Source organism: Nelumbo lutea, chromosome 1 (genome assembly GCF_056320005.1).
Source record: "Nelumbo lutea isolate HS-2025 chromosome 1, American lotus-T2T, whole genome shotgun sequence".
In the NCBI taxonomy this organism is placed as follows: domain Eukaryota; kingdom Viridiplantae; phylum Streptophyta; class Magnoliopsida; order Proteales; family Nelumbonaceae; genus Nelumbo; species Nelumbo lutea.
This window is the reverse complement of record NC_142684.1, coordinates 158,160,687-158,183,683: the sequence shown is the minus strand read 5'-3', so window position 1 is coordinate 158,183,683 and position 22,997 is coordinate 158,160,687. Positions and strand designations below refer to the sequence as shown.

The 22,997-nt window shown below is 35.6% G+C and overlaps 1 protein-coding gene, 1 long non-coding RNA gene and 1 pseudogene across 3 annotated transcripts; 1 reads left to right on the top strand and 2 right to left on the bottom strand.

Annotated features, from left to right (window-relative positions):
* Window positions 1-562: 562 nt before the first annotated feature.
* LOC148878647 (protein CANDIDATE G PROTEIN-COUPLED RECEPTOR 7 pseudogene) lies at window positions 563-2,416 on the bottom strand (annotated as a pseudogene). The gene has a single exon (XR_016105273.1). The product of XR_016105273.1 is annotated as a protein CANDIDATE G PROTEIN-COUPLED RECEPTOR 7 pseudogene (transcript).
* Window positions 2,417-10,941: 8,525 nt separating this feature from the next.
* Window positions 10,942-22,462, bottom strand: LOC148878645 (uncharacterized). Its single transcript, XR_016103276.1, has 2 exons — window positions 22,043-22,462; window positions 10,942-11,303 (listed from the first exon to the last, which is right to left on the bottom strand). It is a non-coding gene; the product is annotated as an uncharacterized LOC148878645 (long non-coding RNA).
* On the top strand, window positions 15,451-16,752 carry MYB305 (myb domain protein 305). The gene is made up of 3 exons (XM_088957832.1): window positions 15,451-15,626; window positions 15,894-16,023; window positions 16,137-16,752. The coding sequence occupies exons 1-3, from the start codon at window positions 15,488-15,490 to the stop codon at window positions 16,636-16,638; spliced, it is 771 nt and encodes a 256-aa protein (XP_088813958.1). The 5' UTR covers window positions 15,451-15,487; the 3' UTR covers window positions 16,639-16,752.
* Window positions 22,463-22,997: the final 535 nt, after the last annotated feature.

Sequence of the window (22,997 nt, the reverse complement as noted above, 5' to 3'; positions counted from 1 at the left end):
TAATCTGCAAAAATCTATGTAATATGAGTCTTGGACTCTTAACTAATGGATTATCAACAAAATTGTATGATATCTATGCATCCAGTTATATTAATTGTAATATATTTCTTCATATATACTATTAAAAAATATATTTTTATATACATATACCTTATTTGTTGTTATTTTGACCTTAAAATTAGTGTAGTTAATATATTTATGGAATTTTTCATCCGTATTCATGCATTTCCAAAATGTATTCATATCCTTATCTGTATATAAATTGTCTGATACAATACTCAATACCGATACTTTAATTCTTATATAGAATATATACATTGTAATATTACTTATTCCTAAATTCAATAATTTAAAATAATACCTCTTTAATTGCCAAAACCCATGCATCGAAGTTTTTCCGTGGTTGCATATTTCTTCCACTTTGAATTTGAGATTAGTATTTAAGGCAGTGAAGTAGGGCTGGTTTTCTCCAAATAGTGATACAAGACTCATCTTAGTAACAAAAAAAAAAAAAACTCATTTTTTTAATTTAATGTTATTCTAATACATATAGACCTATAAATGAATGTTCCAACAGAAAATTTAAATAGGTGTTTAGGATGAAATTTAATAGCAGTTACAATATAAAAATTCTCTCTAAAAATTTGTGAAATTACTGCATAAAAAAAGGTTCACCACACATACATGGTAATGGCATCTTGAGCTGAAGACAACTCATTTAAAAAAAAAAAAAAAAACAGCTTGAGATGAACAGAGCTTCGGAAACAAGAAGAGATCAATTAGATTGCCTTTCTGATTATGAAGTTGGTTCATACATGCATGGTGGATGATCCTCATCATCATGAGAGTACTACTGTACAGACTAAGAGGGATCGAACTCACAGTTGGAAGGAGTCATCATCCTCCAAAACTTGGGCTGCAGCTGCTTCTTCATCATCGTCAATCACAAAGTAGGGATTCCTCTCGATGGGCTGAAAGTTATAGAAGATGAAGGCATAGAACGCCAAGCTTGCACCCTCCACCGCAGCCGGCACAACCCATTCGAATCTGTAACTGATAATGGCTCCTAGTGCAGAAACCACCACTCTGGTGAAGTACAAGTATCCCACCACCACAACGTAGAACTGCTTGAAAAGGGTTAGCTTGGCCAGGTTCCTAGCGGCCTTCCCGTCGGTCTTGGACGCCTCCCGGAGGCTCCTGATCGACCAGATAATCGGGAAGAACACAAAGCAACAACAGACGATGTCAATCAACAAAAAGATCTGGTTCCATGTCAACCAGTCCTTGGTTGCCGGACCCGTCTCTCCGATCACCACCGAAGCTATGTTCTCCAGCACTTGCAGCGGTATCACGGCCATCAGGACGTTCTTCTCTCGCTCCTGGAGGTACGGCTTCAGGAATGACCAGCCTGTTCCGATGAGGATGATCACAGTGAAGAGCATTATACCTTTGAAGAAGCCAAATATGTAGAAAGCTACGTCCCAGCCATGTGGGGTTCCTGTGTTTCTTACATGGAACTTGTCCTCCGCCGCACAGATCAATTTCAGTGCCTTAACCAGAAGCAAGGCCCCCATTATTATGTGAATCTTGTCGACTGTCGGACTCTGCTTGATGCAGACGGAAACCCATAGAGTGAAGAAGGCCGTGTAGACCAGAAAGAAGAGAAAATAGAGTTTCGGCAGCTGGGTTTGGCCGGCCGGAAGGAAATCCTTTCTACCACCCTCCACGTTGTACATCTCTGTGTGGACATCCATGGAAACTTCGTACTCCGGCTGGCAGTTGCCGAAAACCAGACTGTACTCGTCGGGATGTTCGACGATGACTGAACCGTTGTATGTGGAATCGGGGTAAAGCTGTTCAAATTTGAATATCAGTTCCACGTAACGGCTCGACACGATGCAGAAGCTATCGGTGTACTCCGATTCGTTCAAGATCTTCGGGTAGGACAATTCTCTTAGAAGGAAGAAACCCATTGAAGACGGGTCCAGTTCTGAATTCTGTTGCTTTGATTTCCACGAGACGTTTTTGATAGCTATGGCGACATGGCCGTCTGCTCCGAAGCCAAATCGCTCAAACAAGATCATGGGTCTCGAGTCTTCAATGATGCGCGTGTTCTTGATCTCTGAAGCCGAGAACGGGATGCTTGAGATGATGCAGAGAGCAGAAAACAGATGAAGAATTAGATGGCGAGGAGGATAGAAAGTTGAGATGAAATTGAGATTGCTCATGCTTGTGATAGATTAGTTTGAAGTGGGTCTGAATCTGTGACAAAAAAACAATGACAGAATTAAAAAATAAAAAATAAAATAAGAACAGAATCAACAGAGGTTGGATGAATTTATTGAAAACAAACGATTCTGCAAATGGGTATGAAGCGAAGCTATGAATTTTCCCTTTGAAAGGTGGTTGGATTTGGATCTGTGGAGAGTGGTGGTAAAAGTAGAACAGAAGAACGTTTTGTATGCCTTGGACTTAGGGGAACGAGGAAGAATGGTTTTGACACGTTGTCTTTTACTCCACTTTTATGTCATAAATAATTATTTTAAAAAACCTATTTCCTGTTTTAATTCATACAATTTTTTTTCTTTTTCTTTGTAAGAAAGAAAGTGTGAAAATGGATCGGATAGAATTGAATTTTACGAATCCGGATCCAAATTCATGATTGTAATTTGATACGATTAGGATTTCAATGAATTTGTATAAAATTAGCATCAATTTATACAAATTAACAAGTATATATATTCAACCCAAACCCAACCCAATCCAAGCCGACCAAACAAAATGAAATGGGAGAAAATTGTTCAAGCTCTCCCACAAATATTTCAATGTCAGAATGCTAACGGCTCAGGTTCCGCATAAGACACCTTCAACCCAAATCCAATTAGAAATTTCACTAGGATAAACCCTAGGGTTGCAACGGATTGCATCATGATCTAATTTGAATTTGGATCCGATTCTATTTTGTTGGATTCGCATATTTTTCTTTTGGATTTTTGGATTGGAAAGAAAAATAAGATTTGTTCAAAAAAAGGATTGAATTCGGATCACCCTATTTTATTTATATATGACTAAATTGTTTGAAAAGAATACTTGTGTTTTTGAATTAAATTCGGATCACCCTATTTTGTTAATATATGACTAAATTGATTGAAAAGAATACTTGTGTTTTTTTTTTTCTTTGTATAAACTGTTTTATTTTTTTGGTTAATGAAATTGGACTGGATCATATTTGGATATCCAACATCTTTAACGAATTTGTATTAAGATTAATCTTTATAAGATCAGTCAAATCATCAGATTTAGATATATCCCAATTCAATTCTTATATTCAGATTAATCTTTATAAGATCAGTCAAATCATCAGATTTAGATATATCCCAATTCAATTCTTATATTCAGATTAATCTTTATAAGATCAGTCAAATAATCAGATTTAAATATATCCCAATTCAATACTGATCTGACTTGTTTATCTCTACCCAACCCTAACCTATTAGGGTCGAATCAATGTGGATTTAGCACTTAACAATAAGATGACCCATTGAAAAATGGGCCAAACGTTCAATCCTACCCAGCTTCTAAGCTTTGTCCACTCAAGACAAAGCCCGGCCAGGTATATTCAGACTCTTTTTTGTTTCAATCCTACCTGTTGGAACAATATTTTTCAACCCAATCAAATGCTCTCTTACGACTATCTCGCTTCAGATTCTTTTTTGTTTCAATCCTACCTGTCGGAACAATATTTTTCAACCCAATCAAATGCTCTCTTACGACTATCTCGCTCTTTGTACGGGGTATTTTGATTAGGGGTGCAATTTGGGTTTGACCCGAGTTAACATTTTACACTGTTTTGAATTTCGATTTCGGGTCGGGTCCATTGAGATTTGATAAAATTCCAACCTTATCTCTTTCAAGTTGCGCTCTTTTTTTAAGATGACTCGATTTAAAAAATAAAAATAAAAAAGGGTCATGGATCGGACTGTGCCCAACGGCAAACTGAACAAAGCCCATGGGCCGGTCTATTACAAAGACCAGATGTATGAGTGCAAGTTAGTTGAGTTATTGTTTACATTAGTTTAATTATTCAATATAATCGGATTGAATTGAGATAATTGGTCAAATTCTGATTAACATAATTTAATCGACAAACATCCGAGCTGGTTAGATCATTCAAATACTCTTTATTTTTCTTTAGTAAAATTATTATTTAAAATTAAATTACAAATTGTTTCATTATTTGATAGTAATTCTCCAAATGTGAGCTTGTTGAGAGAACATCTGCTGTGTAGGTTGCAATACTTGCATACAACCCCCGATGAAATACAAACACATCAGTATTATGGCAGATTTATTAAAAGGAGAATGGTTGTGTCCGGGCATCCAACACCAAAACTTTCGCCAAATTCTGGTCATGGATTTTGGTGATTTCTTTTTGGGTAAATTGCAAAGACCCCCATATTATAGGATCAGTGATAATTACCCTCCTTTAACTTTCATTTGCGACATTGACCCCCTCTACTATGGGGTTAGTGACCCCCCCCCCCCTCACTTTGTGACAAATAACTCTTAAAATTTCGTCAGTTTACTTTTAAAAAAAGATTCTCATTCATCTGGTTTAAATTTTTTAAATCGCAAACTATCCTTTTCTTATTTCTTTGAAATGGTAGAGGCTTCTTTCTGATAGACAAAAAGAAATGGCAGAGGTTTTTGACTGCTCTAATAGATTCTTGCAGATTTTTGGCAGAGGTTTCAGTATTCAAATGAAATGATAGAGATTTCTTTTTGATAGACATAACTTTAAGGTTTCGTTTGGTTTTTCTTAATTTATTAGAGAAACAAGTGGATAATTTTTATATGTTAATATGAAAAGTGGCATTCATGTCAATGAAATGAAACAAGAATTAAAGGAAACTTGTTTTTTTTTATGTTAATGAAATGATTCTTATTATTTTTAGCTGGTTTGGGAGAAAAAGGAGGTATTTTTGGGTCATTTAAGATTTAAGAGAAAGGAGTAAATAAGAGAGAATAAGGAAAGTTTATATGAGCATTATGGTAATTTAGTACATTACATCATTTGAATTAATATCTAGGAGGTATTTGTTGCAAAGTGAAAGTTTAGGGGGGGTCTTCATCATAAAGGAAAATTTAGAAGGGATCGAGAATTGTCACTAACCCATAATATATGGTGAGTTTTGTTGCAAATGAAAATTTAGGCTGTCTAGAAACAATGCAAATATATACAGTGTAAAACGATCCATATAAATTGCAAAGTTGGGATAGTTTTGTAGCAACAAATTTACCTTCTTATCAAATAGACTTTTAGCTGTAATGGATGCAAACACGAATTCCAATAAAGCATATGCCTTTATATCTTACTATCAATGTAAATATGCATTGGAAAGTGTGCTTTCAGTAAGGGGTGAACATGGGTTGATTGGGTTTTATGACAAAATCTGAAACTTATTTATAGGAATCTGTTTTATGCCAGAATCTGAAACTTATTTATAGGGCTCCGTGAAGGTTGGTTCTTGCTTGCTTTGATGGTTTTTAGGTTGGTTTTAAGGAGGGAATCCTGTTCTTTCTTTACTCTCGCATGTTGCTTGAGATTTAAATTTAAATTTTGTAAAACTTGTTGGATTTTAGTAAATATAATATATTGTTTAAAATTTATATTTATTGATTTAATTAAATAATTTAATATGTAAATTATCATTATATCATTCAAAAAATATAATTTAAATTTAAATTTTGTAAATATTATTTTTTATATTAGTTATTATACACATTCAAATATTAAAATGAAAATAAATGATCGAATTACTTAAATAAATTATTGGTCAAGTAAGTTCATAGCCTTTGTAATCACGAATGTTTAAATTCAAATCTTTATATCCTCAAAAGTATTTTGGGTTTATTTCATCTGATCGGTTTGGTTAAGGTAAATTCCCTAGGCCCTGAAGCCGGCCTAGGCGAGATCGATTTCAAGAATTTGGAATCAATCTCTACCCTATAATAGATTTAGAGTCGATTCCGTTCAGCTTTGGGATGATCAAAGTGTTTTGAGCGTTTGATACATGAATTTGGGACTTTGTGCATTTAAAGCTGATCCAAACACAACCCGGTTTATTTCTTAAGACTCGGATTGGGTAAAATAATAAATCTTACAACAGTCTCCGTAGAAGAAAAATGCAGCCTAAAGAAAATTTATGGATATATGGACTTAAAATTTACTTACAATGAGAGAATGTGGAATTAAGTATTTGCAAAAGCTTTCTTTCAATGGAAACTTGTGTCTAAGGTTCTCACTAACTACTTCCAAAACGACTTTTTAGTCATTTACTAAATATGTAGTAGTTTTTATTTATTTTCTTTCTTGTCTTTGTATGTTTTACAAAGTTGAAATATATATTTCTTTTTTTTACTTTCATTTAATTTATTTAAGTAATCATTTATCCAATTGGATTTTGTACAATATGTATCCAAGAAGTCAAGTTTCTATAGTTAATATGAAGTATATAAAGATTTTTTTTTTAATTTTTAAGGAAAATTCCCGATTATTACCCTATACTATGGGCCTAGTGCCACTTTGGTCCCCGAACTTTAAAATGCAACAATTCAGTACTTAAACTTTCAAGACGTGACAATCCAATACCTATCGTTAAATAGTTGTTAACCATCCGTTAAGTGACATTTGAAAAAGACACATAATTTTCTTTATCAACCACCTAAACGTTGACAAAAAATTAACAGTCCCAAATCTTTGCATTTTTCATTCAAGAAAGCTGGGGTCACATTTGAGTGGGCATCGTGCTGACACCAACTTTGTTGAATAGGCAAGGATTTGAGACTGTTAATTTTTTGTCAAAGCTTTGATAATTGATAAAGAAAATTAGATGACACTCAAAGGGTATTTGTGTCTTTTTCAAATGCTGCTTAATGGTTGATTAACAACTACTTAACAACAGGTACTACATCGTCATGTTTTGAAAGTTCGAGTATTGAATTATCGCATTTTAAAGTTTGGGGACCAAAATGGAACTAAATCCAAAGTATAGGGTACTAATAAGGAATTTTCCCTTATTTTTATTTTGGCACAAATGTTGAACTAACACAAAATGGGATTTGTGTTGATTTTAGGATTTAGTGGACATAGTTTAACAAGGGGGCTTGGCTTTAAATAGAATGGAATGGTGAAATAAGATTCATTTAGCCAATCCGATATAGTTGAGATAAGGCTTGAATGATGATGAACTTTAGAAATAAAGAAAATTAATCGGAAGATTTTTCCTACATTATCATTATCCTTAGTTGGCATAGGTAAGTAAAATCATATAATTTTGGTAATTTTTCCAACATATATACTTATGGAAAGTGCTTATGTGGAAGTGATGTTGAATATTGATAACAATCTCAAATAGGGCTTTCAAATTCATTGTTAAAATATGGGCGCTTAAATAATTTTTTATTACTTCTATTTGGATCCTTTTTTGATATATCATTAGCTCTTTTAGGCCCTTGTAATGGATCATTTTTTTTTTAGCAAATTACTTAAGTTATCCTTAAAGTTTAGGAAATTGATTAACTATACCCTTATTGTTTTAGTATTGTTTTAAAGTACTCCTACTCTGTATGACAATTCACTAAATCTTCCTTACTGTCATTGTTCATTAACAAAAAAATTAAAGACTATTTTGCCCATCATTCTTCTTTAAATTTTCAAAATGAAGGCTTGTCAGAAAACACTACCGGATGCTCAATTTGGATCTCGGGAATGACAGGTGGCACCGATGATCAAGGACCTGGAACTCAACTCGATGGGTGCAGATTTACTGAAGACAGAAGAGCTTCTTCATTCATCTTTTCCACCTGATGAAAAAGTCTCAGACCCAACTTGATTTCTTTTCGTTTCTCTTTTTCTTCTCCCTCTCTATCCTCCCTCTCTCTCTGTCTTCCCTAGGGGTGTCAATTGGACTGGATTTGATCCAATTTGATCCAGTCCAATGTGAGTCCATTACAAATGGACCTGATTCAATCCAGTCCGATGAATATTTTGGACCATTTTGGACCAGTCCAGAGACTGTCCAATCTGTTCAAATTCCTGTTAATTTAGATTGGTTTCAACTCAAACCTGGTACATTAACACCTATGTTCTTATCTTCTATCAATAGAATAGACCAGATATTAGTTTAATCCAATATAAATTCATTATGGACGGACCAGGTCCAATCCAATAAGTCATATTGGTCCGTCCAGTCCAAATTCAATATTCTTATTGGTCCGTCGAATCTGTCCAAATTAATTTCGATTTGGACGGAATCCAACCCAAAACCGATCCATTGACACCCCTGTTTCAGTGTAATACAACATGAACCTCACATCCCCTGTTTCAGTGCAACACCACATCGTCACCACTGCAACTACTACTCACCAGTCAATTCAGTCTTCTTCTCTAAAGATGCTATCAGCCGGGAACCGCTTCTACAAATGCCCGAACCGCCACCACGAGTGCTCGAATCTCCACCGCTGAAACCATCGCTCTCTGTGACAGGAGGGGGGGGCGAGACATTGTCGTTGAAGCTATTCAAAGCGACAAAGATGATAAAGCTTAGTATGATACAACTATTATTCAAAAGAAACTCTTCAACTTAACCAAATCGGTTCTCCTTTCTCCCTATTAACTTTACCGATACCTCACCGTTGTCGGCTTGCTGCTACAACTACCTCTGACCCTCCCATCTACAACCGTTGCCGCTTCAAGAATTTGCGAAGTGCCTCCTGGTTAAATGCACACAGTGAAGTGAGACTTGTGGGCGGTGACAATGGTGTTAATCGTATTGATAGGAGGAACCGGAGATGAAGAATGGAGTGAGACTTGCTAAGGTGTGTGATTTTACGAAGGATGAGAGCACGGGAGAGCACTGATAATGGCGACAAAGGATTATTTGTTTTTTTGTCGTTGATGCCACAGTACTTGGAAGCTTAATGATTTGTGTGCTGTTGCTAAAAGCTTTCAAAGAGGGGCTCGTATAGAAATTGTAGAGTCGAAGTCAGAATCGGAGTCAGACAAAGACGACGACGGAGTTGGAGACAGAGACAGATGAAGATGGAATTGGAATCGGAATCAGAGACATAGTCGGAGTTGGAGCCGGAGACCTAGACAAATACGGAATGAGAATTGAAATCGAAATAAAAAACAGAGTCGGAGTCAGAGCTGGAAACGTAGATGACAGAATTGGAAAGGAGAACAGAGTGGAACCAAAAGAGTATTTTAAGAATTTTAAAATATATATGTCACGTGATATCACTTATTAAATAATTGTCAAAAAATCTTAAAAGTACTTTAAGACATTTAAGACAATATATAAAAATTTTCTAAACCTTATAAATAGTTTAAGAAATTTGCCTTTTTTTTGTTCTAACAATTGCTGTAAATGATCTCGAAGCAACAACCGAAAGTAAGATTTGTATCCGGATCAACCCCTCCCAAAACCTCAGATTGTCTGGACCAACATTGGATATGACCTAAACCAAATTCAAATCTCAAATATTGCATCCATTTAGAAATCTGATCCCATAGGGTTTAAGCTTGAACCCATGTAATGGGATCAACCTCAGATCTGTTATAACCCTAATCCCAAACATATCTAAAAGCAAGAAATGTGCACTTAGTATATAAATAGAACTGATTTGTTTGTAGCTGATGTTTGGACACAAAATTTGTTCAGAGAACAACACTTGGATAAAATTATCCGGATTAGGTAGTATCTAAGGCATTGCTTGTTGCCGTGTTCTCAATGCAATTTTATTTGCACTAGTATAGATGCACGGGAGTGTAATGGAAAAGAACACAAATTTTGTTTTGGGATTTAAGTTATTGTGTTTTAGGTCTTATTTTACTTCACTTTACATATGCTGCAATCAAACAAAATAAGGTAAAACTTGAGACAAAAACAAATTATAATTTGCATTCCACTATCATAGTTGTGCTTCAGTGCAAATTGCAACCAAGCGCAGCCTAATAATTATAATACACTGAAATGCATTCATTTTCTCCATTTTCTCTGCATCAACAAGGGTGTTGTTCCTTTTGACTTGAAAGGTGGAAGTGTTTTGGTAATCAGAGACTTACCTTAAAGCAGCAACAGAGGGAGTGGGATCTCTGACTCTGCTGGAAGTGTAGATTAGTATTCCTCAGTGTATCGTATAGCAGGACTAATCAACCCTATAATTCCTTGGGCGTTTACAGTGACCAATGTAGGATAACGACCCATACCCGAAAGTGACCCCACTAGAGCACCCATATGGTCAACATGCGTGAAGAAAAATTGGGTTCAATTCAGTGCCAAATGGGTCGGTGCTGAACAATTCAAACATTATCCTTATGAAAGATGATACCAATAAAGAAAAACTTGCTGATCTTTCTCCGTCCAATAACCATTTCTTCTTCCCTCACTCCTTGTTACCATTTGGTGCTTGATAGGTATGGTCAAGGTGAATAAGTGCTAACCCTGTAGACCAAACCAATTAGAGAGAGAGAGAGGGGGGGGGGGGGGGGGGGGGGGGGGCTGTTTGGGAAAAGTAAACATGTGGCCTGTTTGGGAGCATTCCCTGCGTACGACATGTTATCCCTCTCAGTTATAGTCAAAACAAAGTTGGTTGAAAATGGTCTTTTGTCACGCGCAACTCAATTTTCTTTACTATGTGACGTCAATGTTTGGGTTAAGACGGCTTGGTTGGATAGAAAAATAAAAGAAACAGAAATTTGAGAAAAAGTTCCTAACAAAATTTGTCAAAGCTGTTATATTTTCTTGATCAGAAATACATGATATCCAAAGAACTAATAACCAATCAACCGGCATCATTATAAAAGAATTAACCTATCAGTGGGTTTTCATCAAAATTGATCAGGTGGCGTTTGATTGGTCAAAGCCTTTTCAATACTACTAATTTCCTTTTTTTCTTTTGTTCTATCAAACCAAGCATAGCTGTGCGTCATCACAAACATAAGGCTCAGTTTGGAAGAATACAAATACAAATATGTACAGAATAAATACAAACAAAATAATATAAAATACAAGATTTTGCATTCTATATATTTGTATTTGTACTCCTTCCAAACTGAGCGTTCCAAAAATCCCCCATCCATTACCACAAGTATTCTCATTGATTCATGAACCAATTGCACTATCCTTCCTTTAAACCCATCCATTAGAAATAAGAATGACCAACATATTATCCAAATGCATTGTTGCACCTTGATTTAATTTGATGGTACACTGAACAAGGTTCAAAGTACTGATACTCTGCTTTAAAAAAAAAAAAAAGTATTGATACTCTCGATACTAAAAATAATATAACAATATAATATATCAAGAGTTGGCATCAATCTATACTCTTCTGTTTCATTATTATTTTGGTTTGATAATTTAATGAGGGAAACACTACATCTATTACCAAGAGTGCAAACACAAATATATGCACGGTTCATGAAAAAGTGATAGCATATGTATTTGTACTGAACCAGTGTTTTAAAAACTGATGGAGGCTGAACCGTTTTGTCTCTAGACCATGGGTCAATGGTTTGGTTGTCCGATAAAGAAGTGTTTTATTAATAAAATAATTTATAATTATATCCTGTATATAATAAATGTATAAATAAGTATTATTTTGAATTTAATTTATATTTTTGTTTCAGTTTTTATTTTATTTTTATTTATAAAATATTAGAAATTGGATTTGAGGCCAAAAAAGAGGGTTTTGGGGAAAAAATAGTGGGGAGCAACACCTTAAGATGCATAAATCTTGAAAATTTTCCCTTTAGGCTGTGTTTGGTTGCAATACAAATATATTTTCACTGATGCAAAACCATGGCAGTGCAAACGATTTGAGTGTAAATTCTGACTTTTTTTTTTCAAATTTTAGCTTATTTTGTTTGATTGCAGTACAAATGAAGTAAATTAAGACATGGAGCAAGATAAAGTAAAATCCAAAACAAAATTAAACAAGAATTTGCATTTTTTTTACATTTGCACTCCTATGCATTTGTACTAGTGCAAATAAATTTACACTGCCACCAAACACAGCTTTATTAGTTGCAGAAAAACTCTTCAAGGTTTACAACAACAAAAGCTCTAATACCATATTATTTCTTGAAGCAAAAATTTTACCTAGGAGGATACATACATACTAAATAATCTTAAACTCACTAAGGAGATGCAGAGATATTCCCTACACCTTTTTTTTTTTTTTTGTAAAAACAACTATTGAACTCTAAATAAATACCATCATCCCTAAAATACCCTGGACATATCCACACTAAATAGAGATATAAGTGCATCAAAAAAATTAAAATTTCATCACATTTTTTATTTGTTGGTGTAAAAATGCACAGGCGAGGGTTATTACTTGGTATAATGGTAAAATCTCAGATTAACAAGTGTGAGAACGTAGATTAAAGTCTAAAGGTAGCCACTTTGTGCGGAAAAAAATACCAAAAATTAGGATCACACCTAATCTACCTCTTCGACGAGCCCGATAGCTGGAACCAACATTGGATAATGGCCCTTTTTCTCAGTTTGAATGGGAAGGTCCAATCTCTAACTCTGAGATCAATCAAATTATATAGTGCATGAAACATCGTTCTCATTTATGTTTTATTCATAGATGAAAGGTATGGTCAAAGTGAAAAAGAGTTCGGTCAAGTCAGCTAAATTGGTTAGTGGGTTTATTTATTTATTTTCGACAAGTAACATAAATTGGTTGGTGTAATGTTAAGGATGGCAAAGCAATTCTATCCCTTCCATCTACCAAGGAAGAAGGTGATGATTTGAGCACATCACATCCAGTTTTTGATAAAAAGGACAGAATCCTACTTCTTAGTCTAAAAGTACTTTTGGTAGGACAAATGTGATCATGTGGATGTTAACTAGCTTTACATTATAGTAAGTTTGTTCACTTCAGTATTCCTTTGGATGTACACTGTTTATCAAAGTGATTTGATCAAATCACCAGAAAAAAAGAAAAACAAAGTTGATCAAAAGAAGCAGTATTAAATTGCTTAAACTTCTAGAAACATTTTGACATGTCACCAACATTCCAGTATAAAGATTTATTTATAGACCAAAAGATTATATTAAATGTTTCTTTGATCCATTACAACAGTCTTCATTCTCTTCTCTTATTCTTTCTTAGGAGAGGGGATTGGAATGGGTTATAGGTCATTGGGTCGGGTCGAAATTTGCATTTTGGAAGATATCAAAAACCTAAGCTTTTGCCAACTAGCAAGGAGTTGAAGTACATCAGCATCAGAGAAACCCCAGAGTGTTTAGTTGGTACTGATGCTGAACGAAAATGCATACCCAATTTGCCTGACTCCTCGGGATGAGTCTAGGAATGGCAACAGGTAGGGCGGGGGCCCGGTTTTTGCCTACCTTGTCCCCAACGGAACAGGATCTGCTCCTCACACAGGGGCGCCTCACATGCACATCCACCATGCATTGGGAACATCTCCCATGAATAATAATTTATAAGTACGAGAGGTGTTCCCAATGCATGGTACGATGTGCGTGTGAAGCACCCTGTGTGAGGAGCAGATCCAGTCTCGTCCCCAACCCCAAAGACAGGTACTGATGTACCACAGCTCCCCACCTCATACCCTAGAAATCGTGTTCAGATCTCCTATCCACACTACCCACACGTCACTACAGCCACACATCGAGAACATCTCCCATATTTGCATGTCCCCATTCTTGGGGAGATATTCCGAATGTACAGTTGTAGTGTCATGTGGGTAGGATTCTGTGGATAGGAGATCCGAATTGCTAGAAATCAGCCTCATCCTGGAGTTTGTCGTGCCCTGCCCATTCCTACTCTAAAAACATGTTTTTTGAGAAAAACATATTATACATATATTATAATATGTTATATAATGTGTATAAAATCTAATTTATATATTACATAATATAAAATATTATATATATAATATGTATTAAAAGTGTCATTATAATATTTATATATAAAATATAAAATAATGCATTGTATTATACATGTATTATAACATATTATTTATTGGGGCGGGTGAACAAATACCACCCCACCCGTTTCCGGTCACCAAAGTATTGGGTTCCCTGAAATCTGCTCTGAACTCAATCAACAGTCAAAAAACCTGCCCCGGTCGGGATGGGGTGAATCAGATCCCCAAAAGGGGTGGGTCAGAATCAGATTGCCATCTCTAGTTGAGTTGGCTTGTTCAAGGATAAATGGGTGGGCTGGTGGGTCGGGTCAAGGATTTCCATGTTTTAAAAGTTTCCTTATCCCTTTGTATATAGAAAGGTCAGTTGAAGAAATCCCATGAGATCAAATGAGCCCTACCGCATTTTAAACTCTCTTTTAACAGTAAAATCACTAAATCTATCTCACATAAACACAACAATACATGTTTTGGATTATACTACTTCCTAGGGTTTCAGTCACCATCCCTACAAAGATAGAACGGTCTAATAAACAAAGCATATCTGAAAATTCCATTCTAGAACAACTCCACATCTCCCTTGTGACATCCACACACTTATTGAATTATTGTTTGATTATTTTAAGATCCCAATAACCCAAAATGGCATCCTACAAGTACATGCTTAATAAACAAATAAATAATGGAGATTACCCAATATCAATCTCCTAAGCTTTCTCCCAAAAAATAGTAATTAAAACAAGCAGGTGGGGGATACCTATTGGTTCTCTAATGCTTTTCAAGGGAAACGTCTACTACCCACTTGGGTTTTTCTAATGCTATTCTTAAAGAAATGCTTTCTTTTCTCCTACGTTTACAGCTGTTTATCCTCAAAATAGGCTACTAGTTATTAGCTTGTAGGCATGAGCCCTAAAGCATTCGTGGCTTCTGGTTATGAACTGCCGTTTTGCTTTTTCCGTAATATTTAGACTCAGTACAAATATATAATATATAAAATAGTGGAAATGATTTAATCCCTGCTGAGGCATGTCACCCAATGTACTATCATTCAAATTCAATCTTGGGGTTTTTCTAAATAATTATATATATATATATATATATATATATATATATATATATATATATATATATTTTGAAATCATGGACAACAATAACCAAGCATGTGTCATGATTTAGACTGTTGTATGCCATTTGATGGTTCTGATATTTTACTCAAAGAAGTGGTCTACTTATCAATTGGTCTAGATTAATTTGATGCTTGTATCCCACCAATGTGAGATAATATGAAGATTCATGTGGGTACACCAATGGCACATGTTAGATCCATTTACACAACTCACTTGGGTGAGAAGGGTATTTTGGTAATTAACTACATTAGAAGGTGGATAGGGATTATTTGATAGTGACAGTTAATTGACTGATTGAATTGGGTTCGGATTATGTGCTAATATAAGTATGTATAAACAGAACAAACTAATGTCATACAATTAGGAAGACAAACTTATATTTGGGGAAGTAATGGCAGGGAAGTTGGGTTGGGGAATCCTTGAAGAAGATTGGAGGAAAGGACCTTGGACTGCTGAAGAGGATAAATTGCTCACTGAATATGTCAGGTTGCATGGGGAAGGAAGATGGAACTCTGTTGCAAGGCTTGCAGGTAAGCACTACTCATACCACAGCTTCCCACTGAATCAGCAGTCAGATAAAAAGAGAGTCATGGTATAACTCAGTTGAGTTAATCCTTCACCAGTTTGCCCAAGCCAATTCCCTCTCCCACCCCCACCTTCTGTGATCTTTTAGCATAGGTTTCCTTTTTGTCATGACCAAGACTATTGATTATAATTCCTAAAATTGTATCAAAGTTCCAATCCTTTCTATTTAATTTCTGTATTTCTGTATACCCTTCCTTATTGTTGGTTTTCAGGGTTGAGGAGAAATGGCAAGAGTTGTAGGCTGAGATGGGTGAATTATTTGAGACCAGACCTAAAAAGAGGCCAGATAACTCCTCATGAGGAAAGTATCATCATGGAGCTGCATGCAAGATGGGGAAACAGGTGAGGCAGTTGGATCATATTTGAAGTTTCTAACAGCTGAGCTTATGAAGTCTGCTTGCTATTTTGCTTTTTGCAAGTTAAACTATATCACTGAAGATTGATTCTATCTTTAGGTGGTCAACAATTGCACGAAGCTTGCCTGGACGAACTGACAACGAGATCAAGAACTACTGGAGGACCCATCTCAAGAAAAAGAGTGAAGCATCACCAGAGCACTCTGAAAGGTCAAAAGCTCGACTCCTAAGACGGCAACAAATGCAGCAATTCCAGCTGCAGCAGCAGCAACAACAACAACAGCTACAGAAAAAGAACCAACAAAATCAAGTTGGCATGAAGAAGATAATGTCTCTACTTGATGAGTGTGACCATAGATTACTACCCTTAGTTCAAGAGAGGGAAGACATGGTCTTCATATATCCTAGCACCTCTGAGGAGCAATGCTTACTATCTCCAGTGTTCAACAGTGATACCTCTGTACCAGAGGCCTCCTCAAGTGAAGAGATCCTATGGGGTGGCCTGTGGAACTTGGACGACGTCCAATCCAACTTGGACAATACCTGTGCAACCAGCAAAGCTTGCCTTCCAAATATGGTCACTCCTTTACCTTCTAACTGAATAGCCTTCAACCTCATGGGTCTTAAATATAATATATTGGAAAATCTATCCAAAAAGCTTTTGTAAGCGTTAAATATCCAAATAAAGTGCTCTGAATCCAAGGATTAAGATCAATCTAGATTAAGTGAATCTTCAGTTATAGCCAGTCTCTTATCCATACAAGCACTTGAAGTTAATAATGATGTGAGTATAACATGTCTATGCCACCTCTACCATTAAGAGAATTAATATTGTAATTTATTCCAGTTACACATCATCTCCTTCATTAATAAATTATAAGACCACTCAAATCGTGCTGCGCATGATGCTGATAATTATGTGATTGATTTGTAACCAATTACTCACCAGCTGCTTCTTATCTACTGTTAATTAAATGAGAAAAGTGAAGTTTTTGGCTTCAAGAATTATATTAACACTAAAAGGAAGCTGGGTTTTCTTAAAATATGGCATAAGCAGAAGGTGGTTACATTCTGTGTTCTATAAACAAATATTCAAGGAGTTTCTAACTTTGATAACATTAATAATAACATACACTTCTAGTGCGTTTCAATTGTGTTAGAGAACAGTATAAGTTGTTTGAGCTGCTAACAAAGAACAATATCACATGTCTCTTACTAGATACAGTTATAATCAGGCCTGATTAGTTATAACCAACTGATGGTGGCTCAGTTGGTAAACCAGCTGGTTGCCTGGTTGTAGTGGAGACTTTGGGATCAAATCCCGCTGCCACCAGGGTTGGGGGGTTATGGGTATGGGGATAGGCTACCCCCATTGTTAGGGCCATCAATGGACTGTGAAAATCTGATACCCAATTTGACTATAGATCTAGTTATCCCGGATTTTGATGTCATAACTTGCATTAGATTAATAATCAGATTGGATGCTGATTTAACCCCATCTGATCCAATTAAAATCCAAGTCTGATAAATTATTATTATTGTTATTGTTATTATTGTGGTGGTGGTAGTGGTAGTAGTATTAGTAGTGGTGGTAGTTTTTAACTATGTATAATTATGTATGTATATATAGACATAATTGATAAATTTAATATTTTATATTTATATAAAATTTTTATACATGTATAAATTAAAAGTAATTAGCTCTTTTAACTTTTTTTAATTTTTTATCATTGTAAAAACAATAAGATAGATGTGGATAAAATCCAATCTGAGTCCAACATATTGGATCTGATTATCCCGGATTTTGATGTTATAACTTGCATTAGATTAATAATCGAATTGGATGCTGATTTAACTCCATCTGATCCAATTAAAATCCAAGTCTGATAAAAAATTACTACTACTACTACTACTACTACTGTTAACTCCATCTGTTCCAATTAAAATCCAAGTCTGATAAAAATTTATTATTATTATTACTACTACTACTGTTAAGTCTATGTTCAGTAAGTTGATAAGTTCAGGTCAGGAAAACTTTCCGGCTAGGCAGATTTGGAGCTCATTCAGTTCTTCTAAAGTGAAGTTTTTGCTCCGGACAATGGCTTTAAATAAATGTCTATTCAAAGTTAATCTAGTGAAATGTGGCATTCAGATTTCGGATATGTCATGTGGCTTATGTGGTGGGGTAGTAGAAACTACTGAACATCTGGCCTTACATTGCCCAGTCTCGAATTATATTTGGAGCCATTTTCTCCAAGCTTTGGAAATCAGCTGGGTAATGCCAATTTCTGTGAAGGATCTGCTGTTGTGTTGGCAGATTGAGGGTCTCAGCAAGAAAGGTATCTTGGTTTGGAAGACTATCCCGGCTGCTGTGCTTTGGACTATCTGGATTGAAAGAAATAACAGAATTTTTCAGGGCAAAGATAAATCTCCAGAGGAAATGGTGCAGGTAGCTGTGGGTAAACTTCTGTCCTGGGTGTCGGCATCGGAGTTGTTTAAAAATCAGAATTTGAGTCTGTTGTTTAGATCTCAGAACTGGTTGTATCTGTAATTTGTGGTGGCTCTAGGCAGCCTCTTAAATAAGTTTTTATACATATATAAATTAAAAGTAATTAGTTATTTAAACTTTTTTTTATTTGTTGTCATTTTAAAAACAGTAAGATAGATGTGGATAAAATACAAATCCGATCTGAGAACAACATATTGGATTTCAGATCGGATTTGGATCCAACTATTTGATTATTGGGTCAGATGTGGATGTAGATGGACTAATGCAGTAGCTGAAGAGTCAAAATTGGAATTTTATGAAGTTTTATGTATTTATGTATTTTTGGACAGTAGGGGTATTTTTGTCATTTTACAATTTTCTGTGGGGTCCAATGATAGGTTTATTTTGTCTAGTTATAGTTTGTTTATGTTAAAAATTTAGAGTCATTGCATAAGTAGGATTTAGAGTTATTGAGTCTTCTTTGAATTGAAATAGGATATGACAGCTTAGTTTGAATCCTACTAGGATTACTGAGTCTAATAGTTTGACTCCTAAGACTATTATGAGTCTAACAGTTTGACTCCTAGTATTATTATGAGTTTAGAGTCTATAAATATGTATGGACGTTTTACACAAAGGCAATGAATTATATTGAGTTTTCTTCAGCTTATGTTAGCTATGATGAGTGATTCCCAGGACCTAGAGTGATTCTAGGCCCCCAGTGAGTGATTCCAGGTATTTTCTCTCTTCTTTCTCTCCCTATTTTTTTCTCTTATTCCTTCAAGAAACCATTACAGCCATCAACAGCCATAAAATTCTGATCCAAGAAGACCATTCACGTTCTCCAAGGACTAGAACTGAGCTGGTCCTACATCATCGACCCTATCCGAATTTGATTCATTTACAGCCGTACCCATTGTGTTGCTCCATGAAGCCAAAACAAAAAGAAATCGGATCGAATTGTGTGTTGCTCCATGGACCCTATCCGAATTTGATTCAATCCAAAGTTTGATCCTATTTTTGTCGGATTCAGATATCCTTATTTCAGATCTTCAGGTCAGATCGGATAATCGGATCCGATTAGAAATCAGATCGAATTGTGTGTGTGTGTGTGTGTGTTATTTGTTTATTTATAAATATCCTATTTATATTGCATTTTTGTAATTTTTTTATAAAAATATGTATATGATAAAAATAGTTGAAAAAGACTTGTATTTTTTGTTTTTTATTTAAACTGATATAATTTATTTTCCTTTTAATAGTTTATTATTTTTTTAAATGAAATCAGATCAGAACAGATTGAGATATCCGACATCCTGACCGAATTCAAATTCGAATCAGTATTTATGAGATCAGATCGGATTTGAATATCCGTTTGCATCCCTAAGTGGATGACACGCATAAAAAAATTATTAAAAGAATCCTGATGTGAATAAAAAGGTAAAAGACAAAACAGTCAAGTAGGCTTTGATAAATAGATTACCACAAATTCAATTCATATGTGATGTTTTGGTGGTGAAGTCCTTGTGGAAAGAATGTGAATAGTGAATGGAAGCTCATATCGATGCCCGTACATGTTCATAATTGGTGTCTGGGAAAGCAAATAGAACAATGAGGGTTCCTGGAACAAATATGGACCATTGCATCTAGGGTTGCTAATGGACTGGAATGGCTCTGTAGATTTCTGGGCAGGCTACGGATTGGTGCTAGATAGAAAATCTGGAAAAGAGCCAGGCATTTTTTTTCAGGCCCACAAGATTGGTGACCTGTACCTGGGCTAACCTTGAGAGGAAATAAGTTCAGCCAAACTACGCACCGGCCAGAATGTAATTTTAGTTCTTAAATTCTTTTGGGCTGGACCAGGGAAAAGTTTTTATCCTCATGCCATGTGCTAGAAAATCCTCTTGTACTTCTGTAGTTGCCATCTTCCATTTATAAGGGAAATTAGGAAAAGAAAATACAAAAGGGGGGAAAGAAATTAAAAAAAAAAAAAGGATTGAGGTTATTAACAAAAATAGTTGGACAGAAATTCAGACAGATCAAATAGCTCTTTCCTTTTTTGTTTTTTTTTTTTAATTGCAAGAGTATGTTATCTGAGAGAACTTTGCAAGGGTTGTTTGCCAAGTACACTTTTGGTATTGATGGTGTTGGCTCAACTAAATGGTAGAGCATTTTGAACCAGTTCCCCACCTTAGTAGCCTGTACTGCACTAGCCTGCAAGGAAGGAACCAGTGTTCTGAATCCTTTCATTACAGTTGAGCTTTTCAAATCATTTCCCAGTGTTCAATAATCTCAAGGGAAGCCAATAGATAGAAAGGTAGGAATTTTAGTTTTACAATTTTTATCAACTCCAGAATAGGGCACAAAATATAAAATTTGACCACCCACTCTTTTAACAGATTTGTCAGAGACAAATGAGACTCAAATGGATGTGCTTAATCCACATGTCACTCTTACTAAAACCTTCCTAACAGTAAATGTTGTAATGCTTTACGTCTTTTTGTAACCAAGGTGATGTATCAATGGCATTGACCATTTCTGGTAGTGCATGTGTTATCAAACTTAGACCCTAGTACCCCTTAACTAGTGGTAGATAAATATAGAACTCACTCCTTAGTTCTTGAGCAAGACTTAGTGTCTAAGTGTCTAACTAATACCCTAATGAAGTCTATATCTAACCATCAAGGTTAAGTAAGGAGTGACACCATGGAAATAGCCTAAGCTTGAGGGGGAACTGTTCAATTTAATGGAGTTATCTAATAGAGCTATCTACCACATGAGTTTCAACCCCCTGTTAATAGAGAAACTGGGTTTATTGGTCAGAAATTTTCCTAAAAAATATTAAGTACCTGAACTTTCACTCAAAATCAACTCTAAAATGTACTAATCTCTTTCTGAGTGCATTAAAAAAAAAGCCTAATAACAGCTTAAAGAGACTCTAAAAAACAAATATGGAAGTTCAATAATATTTTGTATTAACTCTCAAGTTGTTTACAAATTAAGTCATCTTGGGTTTGTGAATCAAATAAGCTTTCAAACAGTACAAGATCAAGGTATCATGGGTATTTTGGATTTGGATGGAATTTCAATCATTCAAAATGAGAAGTTTCATGGAAATTCTTGAGATAACATAAAATCATCCTGTTGGAGAGAAGCATTGGAGAAATGGGTTTACTGTTGGAATTTAAAAAATAACTAATTAATCATGCTTAATGCTTAAACACTAAAGTAGTAAAAGAAACTAGTGATAGATATGAAGATAGCCTTTTAAGAAACAAACTTTCTATTAGTGGTCATATCCAGTAGAAATTCCATTTCATAACCTCTAGCTGGAGGAACTATAACTGATATTGACTAAAAAATATAAGCAGGAACAAACCATTTACGATAAATGCAAATTTCCTATTTCCACTAACACGTGCTCATTTGCATTCATGATAAGCCATTGAGTGATTTTTTAGGGGAGAGAGGGGGAGGAAATGCAAATATGGAATATAACAGAGAGATATCAGCATACCTCAACTTGACTAAGAACAGGAAATCTCTCTATGTTCCTATGGTAATCACTAATCAGCACTGAAAGCCACCATCTTATGAGCATTCTCTCTGAACTGTTCAGCATCTATTGGCTTCAAATCTACCTTTCCCCCAAACCCTAAAAAGGTAAATATCATAGACAATAAAAAGACAGACATGTTCCCACGTCAATGGTGAGCAGAAGTAGTGTTAGGGCTTTGAAGCTGAAGAAGAGGGAACAAAAGCACCAGAACACAAAGCACCAAGCCACCGATCTCTCTCTCTCTCTCTCTCTCTCTCTCTCTCTCTCTCTCTCTCTCTCTCATCTGTTTAAATGATTGCAGTTGTAGAGGATTCGAACTCGTCCGTGAATCCTCTAGCAAGGCTGAAGTGTTCGAACGGGCCTCGACTGACCGAAGCCGATCTCAATTTTATCATAGTTTGGGGTATTTATGTCATTTCAAAATCTCTCACCCGCGCTTTTGTAACGATTTTTCTGAAAATCGGACCGGATCGGCCGGTTGGACTGTGACCGGCCCCTTGGCGGGTCCGGATGTACCCCAAAAATGGTATGTTAAAAAAATCGCAAATAACTGGCCACCCGGCTGGTTCAATCGGCAAACCGTAGAACCGGTCCCGTTTTTTGTATAATCCCGGTGTTTTTCATATTTAGTGCAAAAAGACAAAAAAGTCAATCCCAAGTTCCCAACCCAGCCAAAGAAAAGTAGAAAACCAGTGCCTCCAGCTTCCAGCTTCGTCGATGCCATTACCGCTAACAGGGAATCCCTCTCCTCTAAATCCATCGGCTAGTTTCCTCTCCTCCTCCTTTTTCTTATTCTTCTTGTTCCCGCTGATAGATACTGTTCACCGCACCCCTCTCCCTCCACTCCGCTGGCCGATTCCTCTCCTCCTCCTCCTCATTCTTCTTCTTCTTCTCCCACTAATTTCTAAACTCT